Here is a 19,664-nt window from a genome sequence, read left to right on the forward strand (position 1 = left end):
TAGGCTGCTGTAAACTGGCTGACTTACAAACTTGAGCTCGTTGAGCGTGTCTCCACCTCCAGGGTTTTTTATCTCAGCGGAGGGGAGGTTAAAAGCAATGAGCTACTGTCGGAAAAGAAGCGTGAGAACGGATGGCTAATCCAGCAAACAGCGAAGGCAGGATTTAACAGCAGGACCATGAAGTTGGACGAATTCAGGCTTGAAATGTGGAACAAATATTTAAGGCAGAGCAATTAGGGCAATTAATCTTTTCAACAGTTTGCAAGGCACCACGGTGTTTTCTCAGTCACCAGCAAATTTTTAAACCACAATCGGAAGGGGTTTTTTAAATTTTTTTTTTAAGACAGAAATACACTACTGAAAACAAAACCTCCGAAAAGGCTAATGGCCCATCTCCTGCAAATCAGGCTAGATAAGCACAGTTGGCCTTGCTGACCTTATAAGATACCCACTTATGAAAACTAAAGTAATTTTCATTCGTTCTTCTGCCATCTGACATCTTTCGGGCACTCTAAAAGGGCTCAAAAGTGGATATAAATGTAATTGTAAAGTCTCTTTCTCTAAAACAAGATTACGCACTGAGTTTACAAATGCTGTCAGCCCAACATCCTGCAGGCTTTTCAGCCCGGAAACACGCGCAGAATACAGATGTACGGACTTTATCAGCTCCGTATTATGCCTCACACTGTGAAAATGATTGCATGACGAGTAAATCCAACGCCCACGCAAATAACTGCTGCTTCCAGTTCCTAATGAATCACAGACTCAGAATGGGGTCAGCAGAATAGTCATTGGTGGCGGGGGGGAGCGGCAAGGGAAGCTCAAATGGACTGTTTCACAGGCTCGCTTGGGCAAGAGCCATCAAAGAAACACTAGTTGGGGAGATTAATGACATAATTTCAGTGGACAACTAACCAGTATATTTATATGAATTTTTTCCCCTCTATTTTCACATTCTATTTAAAGCCTTCTAAAGAGAGTTGATTTTTAGCCACTTAATATTTAGCAACAGAATGAAAGAGAAGAAGAAGCCGCCTCCCCAATACAGAAATCAACCAACCGAACGTGAAAGAGGGTGATCAGTTTTACCTGTTCCCTGATATCAGAGTAGCAACTACAGGTTATGGGTCAACCCAGTCAGAAAGGTGCAAGAGTTAACAATTAACAATAAGCTGCAGCAGAAGGAACTGGGTGGGAGACACACAAGTGATTCAACATCTTCTGGATGCAAATAGTCTCTGCAATGAGCTGATTATGTTCACCGATGCTTTAGGATAGATTTAACTGCACAGAGTCAGAAAAGATTAATCAGGCACCAAAACTTCCATAAAACTGGCCTTCAGTTGACCCGTGACACCATTTTCACTTCCCTTTCCCATGCATTTTTGCCCTTCTGCCCCAAAACATATGGTTTGATGGAGTGAGAAATTTCATATCCATAGCACTCACACCAGCTCAACCCATTTTTTCCATTATCTCCTCCCAAAAGGAACGAGCCTCTGGTTGAAGCTGCCACAAGTGACTCCCCACCAGAAAAGAAAACATTCGCTTTGAAATTTTTTTTTTCTTTAATTATAATTTTAATGCCATGGAGGGGAGGGACAAATTTCAATTTTGCTTCAACCCTCTCTGCTCCACCAGGACTGAATTACACAGGAAAGGGAAGATGCAAAACGTCAGGGTTTCTGCAAGGGAGACCAATCACTCTGCTCTGCATTTCCAAAAAGGCAATCCGGTCCTTTCCCTGAATCGGGCACCTGATAATAAAACTGCAGGTCAAAGCAAGAAACGTGCTCTTGGCAGGGAGACCCTGACTGCCAAAACACCATTTTAAAGCCCCAGCCACATGTTATGCAATGAAAGGGAACATATAGGTTTCACCCTTTACCTTGACACAGATTTCGTAAAATAGCGTGAAAAATCAATGGGGGGAAAGAAACCCCTCCAAACAAAAACCTTTTATACAGTTTTGATTATTTTTATATTTTTTTTTTACTATTCAATAGTCCTTTTCTGAGCTACAGAGGCAGCTTAAGACAGAAATAAAGTTGCCAACAAGGTGGCCCATGTATCATCTACCCAGGCGTTCACACAACCTGCTCCCCAAAGATGCGACTCCTTGCTGCACCGGGGTGTGAGCTGTGACAGGGGACACAGCTCCCCTCTGCAGACCCCAGAGAGCAAGATGGAGCCTTTCTTCTCGGCTTATATGTGAATAGATGTCACCCAAATGCGAGGAGAACTGGGCATCAGAAATTGCATGGAAAGACTTGAAACAGATGGTGATTTTAAGCTTACTGTGCAATCCCAGTAAGATTGTGATCCCAGTGCAATCTATGCACTGATGCTAGCAGAAAGAAACACAAAAAGGTGGCAAAATGGAGCAAATGCAGCTTTCCCATCTGGCGGGGGGAATGCTCCGTTTTTGAGCAATGGCCATAAATGTGGTTGATACCTCAGGTCTCCTCCTGACCCTGCTACTAGCCCGTACACTCACCCTGTGTAAGTTCTTCATCTTTCCCATGTGCAAAATGAGGGCAAGGAGACTCACTTCCAAAGGAAAGCACTTTCAAATCTACTTACAAAAAACACTAGCACCTGTGGTGGTGTTCTATGAAAATTTTCCCTATGGAAGCTGATCTTGGGATTTTTTTTCCCTTCCATTCAGGCTGAAATGCCATCAGAACCGGCCACAAGACTTTGTAAAAAGGGTAAACCTAAACCTCCCTGTACCCCGAGTCAAACACCAGCCTCCAGCTGAGTGCCACATCCCCATCCGTCCATCATATCGCCAGGTCAAACGGAATATTTAATCTGAAATGGAAATGGTGTCTTGCTGTGCTGCATCAACGAACGGCCTTTGTTTGTCCTTATTTATGGTCTGAGCCTCATCCTCATTTCAATTCCTTTCCTGACACCAATGTATTATTTTTTTAATAAGATGATGCTTTCCTATTTACTGAAAGAAACAAGTCATCTTGCCCATTTACTAAGTCATCAAGCCACTGCCCCTATGTATATACCATTATTGACACTTGCCATAATGAATCCAATCATTGTACACGTATTTATTCCCCATCCTCTTCCGTTACCCACACGTATCGCTGCTGTGCTCCACCGCTGCTGCTGCTCTCCCTTTGCACAAGCTCTACAACTCTGTCTTCACACCCATCCTCCTGGTGAGTCCTTTTTATGGATCTGGAGATCCTCTGTAACCTGGTACTATTGCACTTATCCAAGTTTTTCCTATTTGCAAAGCTAAATTCAGTGACCTAAAAGCAGACGCAGCAAAAAGGAATGATCCATTTCTCCAAGACTGTAGAATCTTCCGTCCTGCTCCTCGTTGTGGTGGAAACGTTCACATAAATCATGTCTGGTTAAGCAAACCATGTACCCCAGCATCATAAAACGTATTTTTTCCCCACTTTGACTGAGCTTGATTATTCCTTGCTGCTTCTTTTTTACACCAAAGTGAGTCCTAGTTAGTTGCCATCTGCCACCCTCAGACTTCTCAATTCTTGAAGTGCTCAAGGTTTGTCCCTTGTCTCCAGAGAGACACAATGTGCATCACCACCAAGATTCCCCGTGTTTAGCATAAAAATGTTAATACTGTTATGCTGCATTTAATAAATAAATAAATGGTAACTTTCCACCATTTGCCCGCAGTCAACACAGTAAATACACAGCCTACACGGAGAAACAGCCTTGTGGGAAAATTGAATTTGATAACATAAGAGCCATTCAAGCTGCGTGGAGGGTAATGGGCCAAGTAAGCAGTCAAGTCCAATTCAGCAGAAAGCTGGTTATTCCTGGGGACTTTTTCAGGAGCTCCAATACTGACTTGGGAAAAAAATTCCTTAATTGTAGGTTACAGTGGCTGGGACCAAATACCATGTTGCAAAGAAGGGCTCTTCTGCTCTGCACGCGGCTGCAGCTCCTTGCTAGAGGATGAATGCCACAGCAAAGGAAAATGCATTTCTGCCAGGTAAATATTAAGACCCTGGTGAGACTCTTAAAACAGGAGATACTTATTTTTGAGAACGTAACTGTCCCATTATCCTCTTCTAGACAACTTTATTCTATCAGTGATCAAATTGCAAAATAAACCAATACATGTTAGTAAAGGAAAGATCTCATGCTATTGCTTGACACCCAGTTCTTGTCTTGAAAGGAACATGAACAGACAAGTGGGTTAGTAAACTGCTTGTGTCTATAGGGCGCAATTCTGCAGGTAAATCTTGCCCAATATTATCTTTACAGGAAAATTAAAAAAAAAAAAAAAAAAAAATGTAGACTTTGAATTTAAGTCCAAGATTTTTTTTTTCTCATCCTTCCAAAGTAATTTAGTATTTGAGGAATAGGAAAATGGTCTCTTTTTTTAGGAAAATTTAAAATTGTCTCTGGATAAGTATAGGATGACTTCTGTTTTTTTTAATAAAAGACAATGGGAGAGTAAAAAAGGAAGGGGGGGGGGGGAGGAAAATACACTGCTGTTTGGTTGTTTTCAAAAGCCCATTATATGGCCAGCCATCCTCACAGAAGTTCTCATACAGGTGTCATAATGCCTGGCTCCCCATGGATTTCACTTGAATTGGCTTTTCAAGTTTTGCCTGTAGCCAAAAATGAGACTGATTTCAGCTCTGACTTAATAAGATAGCTCATTATTTTCCTAACCAGAGGCTGAGCTACACCCAGCAAGCAGCACCCCCAAAATACAGGTGTACTGAGTTTGCTGGCCTCAGCTGCCCAGACCTCAGCCCTTTACTGAGAAAGCCAAACTGTCACACTTGCCTCGGCTCTAATTCTGTTTTCTATAGTAAAAACAAACCAACAAAAAACCCAACACAACAACACTTCTCGTTGCCCTCTGACCATCATCTAAAACCAGCCAAGCTACTGTCTGCAACGGTGTGTAAATACTGCTCTTCATCCACCTTCTCGGTCCTTCTCTATGACACTGGTAGAGCTGCTAGCGGTGGAGACTCCATCATCTTGCAGATCTTCAGGGACCACCTCCGTGTGAGCAGAATAGGAAAGGATTGGCAGAAAGAAGGGGGGAAACAGTTGCACAAGGTGGCAACAGAAAGCAAGGCAGATCTGTGCAGCAAGTGATTTCCATGCCGCTTCTGCCTCTGCAGAGATGCTACAAGCAGTGAAGAGGCATTTGTGGCCCTGGTTTCTGAAGGTTAAGGCTGGGGTTACCCCAACATATTTCACCTGCGCTACAAGGTTTAAAAGAGCCCACGGAAAAGTGAAACATCCCAGCGCTCACTGCACATTGGCGAGATGAAGCCTGTAGATATGGACCATGCTGAATACACACAGCCAAATTACCCCAAGACAGCATCTTCTCCTCCCTTGACCGCAGTGAACAAGCTCAGACTTTGCATGCAGAAATGAAGCTGTTGGACAGAAACGTCCAGGTTGTCTCTGCTTTCTTCATACTTGGGTGGCCCCCGGTCTGGCCAACTTCAGGGCTGCACCAGGAAACGCTTTCATTGAATGGATGCGTGTGGGTTGGAGACATCCCATGTCCAGCTCATTTCAGGATGCCAAAGTACAGCTCGCTGCTCTTGCTGCTCTTCCAGCGGCTCATCAAGGCAAACTCATCCCACTTGCCCACTCTTATCACCTCCTACCCAAGTTACACAAATTTAACAAATTGCTTCATTTTTCTTATTTTTATGTGGTTGGGCCACATGAGCCCTCTGAGTGTCCAGGCAGGGAAACCAAAGCAGAGGGGTGTGTTGCAATCCATCGTCCACAGCACCATCAATGTGGCCAGCGTGGTGTTGCACGGTGCAGTGATGGGGACAGGAACAACATACCCAACATCGCCCAGCTACAAGACCTGACTTTAAAGTAATGCAAGACAAAGAAGTACCCTTAAATAATAAAATCCTTACTCTAATCCCCAATGGCACGCTCAATGTCTCGAACGTGCGTTGTATTAGTCACCCAGGAGCTACGCTGTGTTCTTTATCTGTGGTTTTCTTCCTTCAGTCATCTTCTCAGACACCACTGCCCTCCAGTGATAAGTGCTGGGAGATGAAAAGCAAAAATGCCTCGGAGTACCCTTAGACACACAGCCTTGTTATTGCCAACATTTTCCCCTGTGTCTGCCAGACTAAAGCAACTTTTCAGTTATTTTACCAAAAATACTCTCTGCCATGCTGCAGTCTGTGCTTCCTTCTGCTTGTGACTACAGTAACGATCCCAACCCAGCTGGGAGCCGCTTCCTGCCGACAGCAAAAATAAAAGGTTTTCTTCCCACCAAACCTTACTAAAGTCCATGGCAGCCCCGAAATGCTGGGCACGTTCCTACAGATGTGGGACAATACTACCCTCTAATAATTGCAGAGCAATTTTATAAAGCAGAGTTACCCACCCAAACCTCTTGCATCTGAGAGCTGTTTGCTCCTCCACGGCTTTTCACAGTGCCACCTTTCCAAATAACATCAAATCTAACTTTTCCATGCTTGCCGTATTTCCAAAATAGTCCCCCCAGTGCACAGTTTTATTTTCTTTTGACTTTCAGGAAAACCATGGACTTTAACAAGAGGGGAAATTTGATGTATTTACTCCTTCTATTTTTTATTTTTTTTTAAGATAAATTTTTAAGCGTAGCAACTCCCCACCAGCCTTATTCAAAGCAAAATATCTCTCGTCGCATCTTTCTCTGCACCATAGTCACTTCTGACATGCCTTCAAACCATTAAAGACAGCCCAGCTGGAAGCCCCCCTTCAGGATGTGTTTCTGAAGGAACGCCTTTCTGCTCCACCCACTGATTCCAGTTATTGAAGTTGCGTTTTAGCTTAATAATTACTCCAGAGACATCTACTATACACCCCAATTTTGGCACCATGTTAAGCCACTCCGAGGATTTGGGTATATTTTGGGGGGATCTCAGCACACTACCTGCTCAAGAAATTATCCCCAGTTATCCTTCCCACTTTCAGACGCCACAGGATAAATACTACAGAGCATGGCTCTTGGGCCAATCCTCAGGATACAAAGCATTAAAGAGTTTAAGAAATTAAATACTGACAATATCACATGCAGATTTTAATTTACTGCTACAAGGAAATCACAGGTGTATGTTTTACCCCATTCTACATACCAATAAGTCTCAAAACCACAAATGCACCAAGAAAGCCAATGCCAAAGGAATGCAAAATAAAACCGATTTAAGTCAAACAGGAGGCAAAACCTTCTTTATGTTTAATTAGACCTCCAGCTTTTGTTTTTCTACTGTCTCTCAAATTGTACATCACCGCAGGTTGGGAAGACTTTAATATCACGTGCACCTGCTGCTGTACCAGTATGTGCTATCCATGAGATGCCTCTATTAAAGCTCCACTTGATATATTCTCCCTGTAAATAGAGAAAGGTTTCCAAGCCCTGGAGAGAGCAGGCAGTCCTGCTCCAGTGTATATAACAGTATACCACGCTCCTCACTTCTTTAATGGACAATTTTAATGGACCCTCACTCTTTCAGAGATACAGCAGCATCTCTTGGGAGGGGAAAAGCAACGTGAAGCTGCTTTGACTTGTCCTTCACAGCTCATCGTCTTTCAGGAAAGCCATCAGCTGTGTTTTAGGCCTATATATAATTTCCTGTCCTAACTGACATTTAAACTAAACGAAAAGTTATACCTGCTCTGTTACACTGGAATCAAACGCATTGGAGTGTATTGCCAAAGGCGCCTGCAAAACCAACAGGTGTCTTTAACAGCAGAGAAGGATTCAAATGAGCATTTTTATTGAGCCCGACGTTGTTTACGTCGGTTCACGTGTGCCACAGTGAAACATTTTCCCTTGACACAAGTTTTTGGGGATTTATTCAAACTTCTACCTGAGAAGAGAGGAAGCCATTTGATAACGAAGCAGATCTCGTTAATCTAATCATCGAGCAGCAATCAAAACTGAAGCTGCTGGAGGCAGCGAAGCAGGAGGTTAGTGGGGGACAGCAGCCCTAGTCCTGGTCACAGGCTGGCCAGGATGGCACTCAAGCCTGAGCCGAATCCAGGATTGTCCCTCTCTGGCTGCATGGCGTCTCTGCTCTCCCAAACCACCAAAGCTTTGGCTGACCCTCTTGCTATGAGGTCTGGCTACAGCCACAACCACCTTCCTGGCAGATTTGACTTCAAAGAGCTCATCACTCAGGAGCACTAAGCCGCTGGCGTCTCGGGAACCCCAGGAAGATTTGGTTTGGAGGGTCTCTGGTCTGCTCTCGGCACTGCCAACATCACAGCTACAGCAGGTTGCTCGGGCCCGTGTGCAGGCGAGTTGGGGCGGTCCCTGAGGATGAAGAGTCCACAAGCCACAGCATCAGCAGGACAGGTTTGGGCACTGACTCACAAAGTCCCTTTCTTACTCAGGTATTTGACCACCACCTGCTCTTGCCACCTCTCGACGCCCCATTGGACACAGCCAAGAGATTTGGTTCCACTACTGGAGAGGTTGCTCCCCCTCCCTTTTTGCACAAAGCTTGGGCTTTTCCCCAGACGTGAATTCGATCCAAAATTATAAGCATCACCATTTGTGCTTGCAGATCCCTGCGGTTCGGTCCGGAGCATCCTAGCCCCTGCTACCACGCATGCGGTCCTGAGCTCAGCCTTCCTCCCTCCAGCTTTTTTAGCATCTCCTTCACGAACACATGCTTCCTGTGTGACTACAGGGGTTTATTACTAATGGAACAAATATGCTCAAAGAACATCCATGAGCAAAACGTAGAAAAACCCTATAAAAACCCAGCAGTCCTCATCTTTTCCAGCCGGGAGGTCGTGGCAGAGGGTAAAGCTCTTTAAGGAGCCCTTTGCCAAGCTCTTGTTAGATATTTTCCAGGACCTGCATCAACTCCACAGGCAACCAAATGGATATCTTGGGAAGGCTTTTTCCCCAAAGTTTCTCATTAATAAAGCTGCAAAGAGGGACTCGCAGTCTTATCTTAGTCCTTTCTATCTCATTTTACTTGATACACTTCACCGCCTGGGGGATTTTCGCTAGAGAATTACCTTTTCCATGGTACAGTTCTGACAAAAGTGACACTTGCTGTGACTAAAAAGCAGCCAAATAAAGAGCGGCTGTGGCCAAGCAGTTTACAATACCATATATGCCCACATCTACGCGCTGCTTTTAAAAATGCAGCGGCAAGTGAGACACGGGACCCTTTTTCTCCTCCAAACCAAGCAAAGTCTGCAAGCTGCTGCAAAAAAATAACGCAATGCATTTACTAGATCCCGTCTCCCTTTCATATTCTTTTTTAAAAATAAACTCATGTCAAAGATCTGAGAGAGAAAAGCAGTTTATCATGACCTTGCCTGGGAGCGCAGCTATAGGTTTAAAGCTTACATTTAATCCCATTTTCAGGGATTCGTAACCAAAGCAGGCGAGCTCTGGGCAGGCAGAAGGTGCGTTATATGGTAATCTGGCAGCTGCCTGAAAATCTGTCTGCCTGCGGTTTAGTCCCCCAAGGGAGGCACCAAAAGCCTCATGACTTGAAGCATTTAAAAATAGGCAGAAGGAAGAATTTGCAATGACGCCGCTGGGAACAACTCTGCGTCAGCTGGGGACGGGCAGTGGCAGCTCATCCCCTGCCCATCCCGGGCCTGATCCTGCCCCCGGGGACCAGGTAGTCCCCCCCTGCGCAGCATGGTGTCAGTACCAGGGTGCTGAGAGCCAGCAGGTGATGCACGAGCCGTTAGCTGTGACGGTGACAGTCAGGTTTGGGAAGTCGTGTCACAGTGTCGTAGGCTTTCCTCGGTGCAAAACCAAGCAATATAAATAGTGAAGCTAAATATTTCAAGTTTTCATTAAAAACCACCTGGAAAACTTTTAGTTCTGCCATCTCACCCACCCTTTTTCACAAGAGCCGGGGATGATATAAAATAATCTGGTTTTTTTACATTTATAGCTAAATACATCTTTGATATTATTTTTGCAGGAGGTGGAAGGCAAAGCTCAATTTAGCTGCTTTTGCTGTGCTGCTGTAGCAGTGATGCTGTTCTGCCCGCAAGGAAGCGCCAGATATGATGGAAAAGGCGTTGTCGGTCGCCAGGGCTGCTGGTGACAGACAGACGGACGCCTAGCCATAGCCGGCAGAGAGGTGCCATCCGATGCCCTTTGGGAGCGTGATTTCCCTGCGTTGTGGCTCACTTTTCAGGTCTCCTGTGAGCCAAAGGAAAGCAATGCCTGGGGAGGGGGGAGCGGTAACTTCAGCCCATTAAAAATTAAAAGAAGGGAAATGGTTTCAATTGATCAGCCATAACCGTTTGTTCCTCTCTCGAATCCTTCCGCTTATTTTACTGACCTCAGCCCTCTCAAGGGACCCGATGACCCGTGCCATACCTCTTCCTACGGTGTGCAACAACCCGCTTGTCTCCAAAACTTCACTCAATATCCTTCACTGCTTCGGGCCATAGACTGAGTTGCTCCATCCAAATAATTTGAGAGGAGATTGACAAAGCAAAGAGTCCAGCTCCCATTTCAACCGCTCCCTTTACAATATTTTCTGGCTCTCCCCAAAGTTAAATAACAGCCGATCAAACTTCCCTCCTTCGTACTTTCCTCTCTTTGGGTCAGCGACGCGCTACTGACACTACAAGCAACATGAGGAGCATTAATTCCTCCTATGTCAATATAACTGAACCTATTAAAATCCTTGCGATCTTTGGTGTCAATTGCCCAGGGACAAAGCATCTAAGGAATGCACTGTCGCAGCATGCCGGGAGCAGATGGGAGCCAATCAGTGATGGGTAAATGAGGGAACAGAGGCATTTTTTGGGGTAGTAACTAATGTCAAAATTACTGTGGTCCCCCGTACCCTTCTTCTGAGCTTTGGAAAGCGATGCTGATTCTTACAGAGATATTGCTGAAAAGAAATAGCAGACACACAGCGGACTCGGAGGTAGCAAAACCTGCCTGTTTATTTAAGGCATAGCTGCTTCGCAGTATCAAATATTAGATGAGTTGTGGTCCCAAAAAGTCCTTCGCTTAGCTCAAAGGCTGTCCTTAGCTTAACTGAAGTGTTACACATTTGCAGCAGGTTATGTATTTGCCCCCCGATAGTCAAAAAATAAAGCAGAAGCTCATTTTCCAGCCTCCCGAGGCCTCGAGGGACGGCGGTTACAGGTACCAGAGAAGCAGTTGGGTTGTTATTCGCATGGAGGCCAAATGCAGGATCGATACTGCTTTAGCGGCTGGCAGATGATGAGATCATGTCTAAATTAATGCAACTCAGCCACCCGGCTGGGAGCTGAGTTCCCAGAAAGAGGGCTGGGGGAGGAAGGGCACAGCCCTGGCTGCCCCAAGGAGGGAGAAAGTCTCTCCTGCCGTGCTCGGGGTGGCTGGAACAAAGCATGGGTGAAGCCATCAACAGACCAGCCCTCCCCAGCTCCAGGCGTGACGGAGATAGCCACAGCAGATGAGCTGTAAGCCAAAACGGAGTTATGGGGAGGGATAAGTGATAAAGAAGCAGAAGATCGTGCAAGAGATCCCTTTGCTTTAGGCTGTTGCAACCCAAGCAGCCCGGTCCAGCTTTAAGGATGATCTGGCCTTGAGTTTTGGAATAGAAAGCTCCTGCATTGCCTGGTTTTTACCCTCCGTGTGGTCAGTCCTGGCCTGAGCGGTACCCAAAGCCCAGCTTTGGCAGCCATGAGATGGGTGGATCCTGCCATCATCAAACACCAGCTTATCGCAAGTGTTGGAGCCAGAAGCTATATAAGGTTGAGAGCATCCACTCCGATCCTCCATCCACAGTACCATATAGACCACCTGAAGCCTTGAATACTGAGTTTAAACACCACGGGTGAACAGCTCCCAGCACAACCCCCCCTAACACCTCAGACAAGGTGGAATTGGGGAAAATGATAGATTCATTCTGGGATTTCATCTGAAAAACCATCTGCAGGATGACTGGGCCAGGGCTGGGAAGCTGAAACCACAATACACCCCAACACCTCGCCTTAAACGTTAGACCCCACTGCCATCTTGTGGCAAATGCTTCCCAAAATAAAGTAAAAGAAGGGAAATCCCGTTAAAAAGTTGTGGACAAAGTTAGCTGGTGCAGCGAGGAAGAGTGGATAAGTTATTGGGAACAGGGTGGGGAAGGTCATCACTTCTCTTAAATGATGCTGAGACTGAATCTATAGCACCGTGCCAGATACAAACTGATGCGGGAAAACACAGAGACAGGATGGTCCAAGCCAAATTTGCAAAGTTGAGGATATAATCACACACAGAAAATGTAATTGCTTGTAAGGCCGTGACTGCCTTTTAGTCGTGGCTCGGGCACATTAATACCAGCAAAGATTTAGTCACTGTTTCAAAACATTTAACTGTTTCCAAAGTAATTTAGCATCACCATAGTTCAAATACAGCTTGCCAACCCCAATAAACAGGATTGAGCTGGAATTAGGTATTGCACCTCTGAATTAAAGAATGCAGTTGCTGGAATTTACCGAGAGGATGATTTAAAAGATGGGGATTATGGCTCACATCGACCATTCACGTGGCACAAAGCATCTTCGGATGCTGAAAACCTGCAGATTAGCACCCCTCGAGTTTTCAAAAAGCACCTCGCTGCAGGAATGAGGCAGTTTTGAAAATCCCGGCGGTCGTTATCTGGCTGTTAGTCCTAGCCAAGTGCTCTGAGTACACCTTGGCATTTACTTTTTGCATCATTTATCATTTACAGGGCTCGCACCGTGGCAGGGCCTTTGCTTAGCAACTGGGGATCACTTCCTAGGAACCGCTTTCCGAGGCATTAGCAAAGGGCCTCGATTGCTGTATCATCCAGTCACGCCGCGGATGGCTCTTACTGTGCTAGAAAAAAAAAACGATAACAAATTGTTTTTCGTTCTTTGTACTGCAATAAGCAACTGCCAGCTACTGCATCAGTCAGCATCGAATCCATGTGTGATCCAAAACGCTTACTGGGTTTAGGTACAAGTGAATAAAAACTCACTGAACGAATATCAATTAACAAGTCATTTACAAGAAGTGCGTCTCTTTCCTCAACACAAATCTCCGCTAGCAGGAACAGATCAAGAAAACAACAGGGAAGAATTATATCTTGAAAAACAGACATAGAAAGTGGCAGCGTCCTGACTATTTTGAAAGAAAATCTGATTTATATCTCTACACCTGGCCATCTATGCAGAAATGCTTTCTTCCATTAAAATCTATACAACTAAGTTATTGGAAGGAATAATGGCATAAAAACCACACTTCCAGACAAAAGATAACATGTCTTTCAATACCTTTCTGTTTTCACAGCCCTTTCTTTGGGTCTTTGCAAGTCTTTACAACTTTGACCCTGCTACACGTTACAGGGATGGGTTACAAGAGGCACAATGTATTGCCAGAGACAAACGCTATTTTCTGCTTTTAGCTGGGATTTAACTAGCTCTTGAGTTTCTATCGTCCCGTTTACTAGTTTCAACTTCTTGAGAGTTTTAAATGTCAGTGTATATTACAGACGTGCTTGCCCTAAATAAAATTAATTACACAGTCGATAGCTATATCTTTATCCTCAGAGATGAAAAAGCATTTGAAGGTTGATCCCGGACCTGGATAAAAATGTTTCTACCGGCATTAATTTGAAATCAACGCACAAACCAAACAGGTCTACACATCATATTGGGGGGTTTACGGTATGGAAGTTGTCTCTGGGTTTTAGAAAAGAGGCTTTACCTGTGTCCAACCTCTCAAGGACCTGAAAACTTGTGGAATGAACAGTTTAGATGGTGCTATCAGCTGCTGTTGCTAAAACACAGGCAGGAGACTGTTACACGTCTATAAGTTACCCCCATAAATAAATAGGCCAAAACGCTGTCAGCAGTTTTTAGATGCAAAGGCCAGAGAAACCCACAGAGGCATTAAAGGGAGCTGGCACCAGACACCCACTTGCACCTCCGGTCGCCATCGAAAACTGGGAAACATCATCATCCTCTTGGCAGAGACCGACTGCAGCAAAGCCCTTTGCCCCCAGTGCCCAGGATGCCGTAGCAGCAACCTGGAACGGCATCGACAGGCGAGACGCCACCAGAGAAAACACACGTTTATTTAACCCACCGATGGGTGTTAATCCGGGAGCAAGAAGGGGAAGAAAAGGCAGGTTGCAGGTGCAGCATGTTCCATACACCATGCAGCTGCCCGTTGCTCTTCCAGCCACGAGAAGAGAGAAGAATTAAGCGGACCTTAATTAAAACCTGAAAGCAATCCCAAACTGGCTTGGTTACCATTGTCATGGCTACCACGAGCGAGACCGAGGTATGAGAAGATGCCGGGGGACGCAGTGCCAGCCCGGAGGGCGAGGGAAAATGCCCACAAGCCCCACCGAGAGTTTTCCCTGCACGCTGAAACAACATCTCTGGGCGATGGGAACGCGGCAGGACCGGGCAAATGACCTTCACGTCACCCAGACACAGCGTTTTCCGGTGCCGGCCTGCCAGCCCAAGCTGGGAACAGCAGGGGAAAGTCTCAGGTGAGGATTAAACCTCGCTAGAGCTGTGAGCAGGTTTAATAATTTCTAAACGAGCTATTACACAGGGGTGGGCACCGGGGTCCCTGCCATTACCACAGGTGCCAGGCTGCTGTCACCTTTCCCTGCGGTACTTGAGGCTTGGGACGATCACAGCCTTCAAAAAAAGCAACGGCGAAGGAAAAAGTTGGACCTGGGTTTCTTCTCTGGCTGCAGGACGCAGTCTCCGCTTTGGGCAGGGTGTGCAAAGGGATGCACTGACCTGGGGAAGGACGGACGGACTGACACGCTCTGCTTGCATGGCCGGCAGTCACGCACCTCCCTGCGCGTAGCGGTTTGTTTTATTAAATCACCCCGTAGAGTCAGGAAAAAAAAATAATAATAATTTTTTAAAAAGCCCGAAGCCAAGCGTTCCTCGTTTATCTTTAAATGAGTAATAGTCTCGTTAACAAAGGGCAAGGGACAACTGCGGACGCAAGGGCAGGAGTTCGGTCTGGGTGACGGCAAGGTACGTTTTGCGAGAAGATCGAGGAGAACTGTGTGGATCCACACCCAAATACACCTGGCTATGAGAAATATTATCAGGAATGATTTTGCTGAAATAAATCGCTACGCACGGAACAAATCAGACCGTCTCTTACTCGGCGAGGGCTGGTGACGGTGTCTGCCGAAAGGAGGGTGACGTGGGGTCCCGCGCGCTGCAGTCCCACAGAACTCACCGGCTCCCACAGCAACTTCCCCGTCACACCGGGGATCCCCCCGGGGACTGGGGCAGCGCCGCGCTCCCCCGTTTTCACACGGGGTGTGTATTAAGGCAAGAGAGTCACCCACTTGGAACTGCCTGAGCCCCCAGATGGAGTGATGCAAACCCGACCCCCCCCCCCCCCCCCAAAACACCAACCCTCTCCGTGGGTGCCTGACACCGGCGCAGGGTGGCAACCAGAGGCAAAGCCCACGGGTGGAGGAGCGTGGGCTTTAATTTTAGGAGGATGGGGTCAGGAACGGGGGGGGGGGAATACCTGCCCCCGGGAAGGGCTCCCCGCCCGGGCTGGCTCTCGGGCAGCGGCCCAACAACTTCCCCTGCTCTGCCGCAAACTTTTTCCCAAGGACCGGGGGAGGCACCGCGGCCGCCCCCCCCCCTCCGCCTCCTTCCCCCGGGGAGCCGGAGCGGGGAAGGGAAGGGGGGGGCGGCCGGTAATGGGTTATCCGATCCCCCGCAGGGCTCTTTCCCGGCGGCTGAGAGCCCCTAATGCACCCGGCGCTTCCTCCAGCACCCCCCCCCGGGCACGATCGATGCCACTTCTCCGGGGACCCGAGGGATGGGAGGGGGTGTTGGGGGGATGCGGAGTCCCACCGCCTCCCTCCCCCGGCCACCCGACTGGGGAAGGGCTTCTGGGGGGGTCCCGTCCCTACCTTTCGGCCTTGGTGAACTTGCGGAAAGCCTGGCGGAGGTCGTGGAAGGAGCGGTAGGTCTGCGGCTCGGCCGAGATGCCCTGAGCGCGGGTGGTGCGGGGCCCGATGTGCGGGCTGGGGGCCGGCAGCACGGACTGGCATTTGTGCAGCCGCCGGCGCAGTTCCTGGATCTCCTCGTCCTTCTCCCCCAAGCGCCTCTCCAGCTCCTTGATCCGCTCCTCCTTCAGCAGCAGCAGCTTCGTGAAGTCTCCTTCCAGCTCCGTCATTTTGGGGGGTACACCCCCCCCCCCCCCAACCCACACACACGCACACTCCGTGGGTGCTAACGCCGAGCCGGTCCCGGGGCGGGGCGGGCAGATCTCATGGAGAGCAGCGGCCGGATCCGCTCCCCGGGAGCGGGGCGGGTTTGGGGGGGGGACACGGACGGACGGCGGCTCCTGCCCGCCCCGGGTCAGGGCAGCGGCCCCGGCATCCCCAAACGCTGCCCGGTGCTCCGCGGGGAAACCCACGGGGAGGAACAACCCACCCTCAAAAAGAGAAAGAAAGAAGGGAAAACGGGAGGGAAAAGAAGAAAAAAGAAAAAAAAAAAAAAGAAATAAAAAGAAAGACAAGAAAAGGGGAAAGAGCTTTTGTGCCACTCTGCGAGGCTGGGATCCTGGAAATAGCAACAATTACCATGTGATCGGAGGGTGACGCAGCTCCTTGTAACTGGAGCCGAAGACTTGGGATTCAAACAAGAGCAATTCATAAATATTAAATTGCCTTCTGCTAATGAGCCACGTGGAGCCGCCCCCGGCCCCGCCCGGCCCAGCCGTCCCTCCCGGCAGCTCAGCATCTATTCCCCTCCCCCCCCCCCCCCGGGTCCCCCCACATCCCAAGCTACTGCCTTACCCCTCATTGCTCCCCTCCTCAGCACCCCAATCCCTCTCGGGTACCCCCCCTCCCTGGAGCAGCCGACCTCCGTCCTTGCCAGGGCACCCTACGTGCCACCCTCCATCTCTCCCTGCAGGGACATCCCACCTATGTCCCCACTGGGGCACCCCACATCCCACCACCCCTCTTGGGCACCCGCATCCCTTCCCGCCAGGGCTCCCTGTTCCCCACCCTCCTCCAGGTACCCCCCATCCCTCCCCCTCTAGGTCACCCCACAACACATACCAGCCACCCCCATCAGCCTGTAGGACACCCAGTTTCCCCCAGACAGGAGGTACCCCTCATCCCAGTGCGCGTAGACGGTCCGCACCCCGTGCCGCCGAGGGAGCGGAGCCCCAGCACCAGGCACCCAGATTCTGGGGTCCTGGTGGTACCTGGTCCCGCAGGGGGGATGCTGGCTGGGGAGGGCAGGCAGCCCGAGTGCCTACCAGCAGGTCCCAGGAGGCAGGAACTCACCCTTCCTGGACTTATTTGGAAGAGCCCATCACACACATGAATTTTTAATGCCGGCTGGCAAAGGGCACCATCAGTTCCCCTATAGCATTTCCCTCCCAAGTCACCCTCGCTTCCAGGAAGGAGGGCAGGATCTCCTTACCGCAGGCCAAAAAGGGGGTCCTGGCCCAGGCCTTGGGCTCAAAAGGAGGCCAGGAACCCCCCAGGGCCCCCACCCCAACCTGGGGCAGCCACGGGGGGCTTGGCCCCTGGGTTTGGGACACACAGGCCTGCTAGGGCAGGGCAAAGCATCTGAGCTGGGCTTCGAGGACAAGGCTGTATCACAGGAGTCTTAAATTAAGGTGGGGGGAAAAAAAAAAATCAATTAGCAGCCTCTCTTTTAATGAGTTGGAGGTGGTGGGGTGTTTTCACACACTTTTCTATCTGTCCCTCCAGCCTTTCACGTGTGGTTGGAAACCTGCGGGATTAGAACTGCTCCTGGCTCCCATCCTCAGCCCAGGAACATCCTTGGGACCAAGGGGGTCAGGCAGGGATGAGGGGGGCAAGCGCGGCAGGGGGGGGGGAGAATTAAAAAATATTAATAATTGCATTTTGCTTTATTGAAAGGCAAAGAGCGCCATCTCGTGTAGGAAACCATCGTACAGTGCGGGGCAAAGATTTAGACAGATGGACGGACCCTCTACACGCTGCTCCCGAAGGGAAGGGGTGATGCTGAGAAGGGGCAGGCAGAAGCTCGGCCACACACTGATGCTCAGCACCTTCATGATACATTTCCCTGTTAAAATCTTGTTTCTTAAAACAAATGTTTCATTTAGGAAAACAGGAGCACCGTCCCTGTACTCCTCGGGGCCTTTTTGAAAGTGATTGCTGCCGGGAACCTAGAGAAACGCACGCACCAGGGGTATACATAATTTCCTTATAAAACACATAATTGAGCAGTCAGATTTCACCAATATCAAACCAGGCTTTTTCAGGATTATGTTTTAAAACTCACTGCTCATTATTCATATTCAAGGATCGCCTATAAGTTTTGGCATCCACACAGAAAACAGGAACCAGGATAAATACTGAAATAACCACAATTTAAAGAGAGATGATAACCAAGCAATGCACGAGTGCTTTGTACCAGATTAGTGTACAGCCATAATATGCTTTTAATTTGAGGTGGAGGTAGTCCGCCATCCCCAGGAATGTCAAGATGACCCGTGTGCGACAGCAGGAGGCACCGTGTGGGATGCTCCTCCTCACGTGGCAGGGAAGGTCCCTCCCATGGTCCCTGGTCTTGCTGAAAGCCTCAGTCCCCAAGGGACGGGACTCCTGGAGAATTTCAGCATCTAATAACTTCAGAAATAACTTCACACTTCAATAATTGCCAAGGCACACATCAATAATTGCCAAGACCAACCTGGAAGCATCGCCAGAAAACCAGAATCCATGTAAAAAAAAAAACCCAAATCCCAAATATACTTGGCTCAAATATATTTGGAGAGCAAGGAGAGGTGCTTAGCACTCATATTGGCCACACTGCTGCTGTTCCCCAACCCTCTTTCTTTCCTGACCAAGGAAAGCAGAGGGAGGGCAAGAGAACAGCAGGGACCTCCAACAAGCAGGAGCCACAAGGCAGTTCCCAAATGTAATTCTTGCATTTTTGTCCTACGACAATCACATGTGCACCAGAAGGATGCAACTTCCCCGGAGGAGGTTTTGAAAAAACATCTAAATGCTTTTATTGGAACTGTGCGATTCCATGTTTCTATCCCAGTAACAGCACTTTAGGGATCGAGACATTTCACAGTCCTAGGGGCCAGCAGCCCAAAGAGAAAACTCCAAACATACTGTGAATTAAGTATAATTATATATTTACTGTGAATTAAAACAATGGCTAAGATCTTGTCATCACCATTTTCCTGGTTTTGGCTGAGATAGTGTTAATTTTTTTTCTAGTAGCTAGTATAGTGCTGTGTTTTGGATTCAATATGAGAATAATGTTGATAACACACTGATGTTTTCAGTTGTTGCTAAGTAGTGTTTAGACTAAGTCAAGGGTTTTGCAGCTTCTCACGCTCAGCCAGCAAGAAGGCTGGAGGGACACAAGAAGTTGGGAGGGGACACAGCCAGGACAGCTGACCCAAACTGGCCAGAGAGCTATGCCATACTGTGTAATGCCATGCCCAGTATACAAACTAGGCAGGGAAGCTTGAGAACTAACTGGGCATCAGTCAGCAAGTGGTGAGCAATTGCATTGTGCATCACTTGTTTTATATATTCCAATCCTTTTATTATTATTAATGTCATGTTATTATTGTTATCACTATTAGTTTCTTCCTTTCTGTTCTATTAAACTGTTCTTATCTCAACCCAGGAGTTGTACTTCCCCCC

General features: G+C 48.0%; 1 protein-coding gene across 1 annotated transcript in view; it reads right to left on the reverse strand.

Moving 5' to 3' along the window:
* The window catches only part of PRKG1 (protein kinase cGMP-dependent 1), a 527,620-nt gene extending 511,327 nt beyond the window's left edge, over positions 1–16,293 (reverse strand). Inside the window, exon 1 of the mRNA XM_049810177.1 lies at positions 15,900–16,293. Coding sequence (XP_049666134.1) covers positions 15,900–16,165 — 266 coding nt within the window. The 5' untranslated portion in view covers positions 16,166–16,293. The remainder of the gene's footprint in view (positions 1–15,899) is intronic.
* Between the last annotated feature and the right edge of the window lie 3,371 nt (positions 16,294–19,664).

This window comes from Accipiter gentilis, chromosome 9 (assembly GCF_929443795.1).
Source record: "Accipiter gentilis chromosome 9, bAccGen1.1, whole genome shotgun sequence".
Classification (NCBI taxonomy): Eukaryota; Metazoa; Chordata; class Aves; order Accipitriformes; family Accipitridae; genus Astur; species Astur gentilis.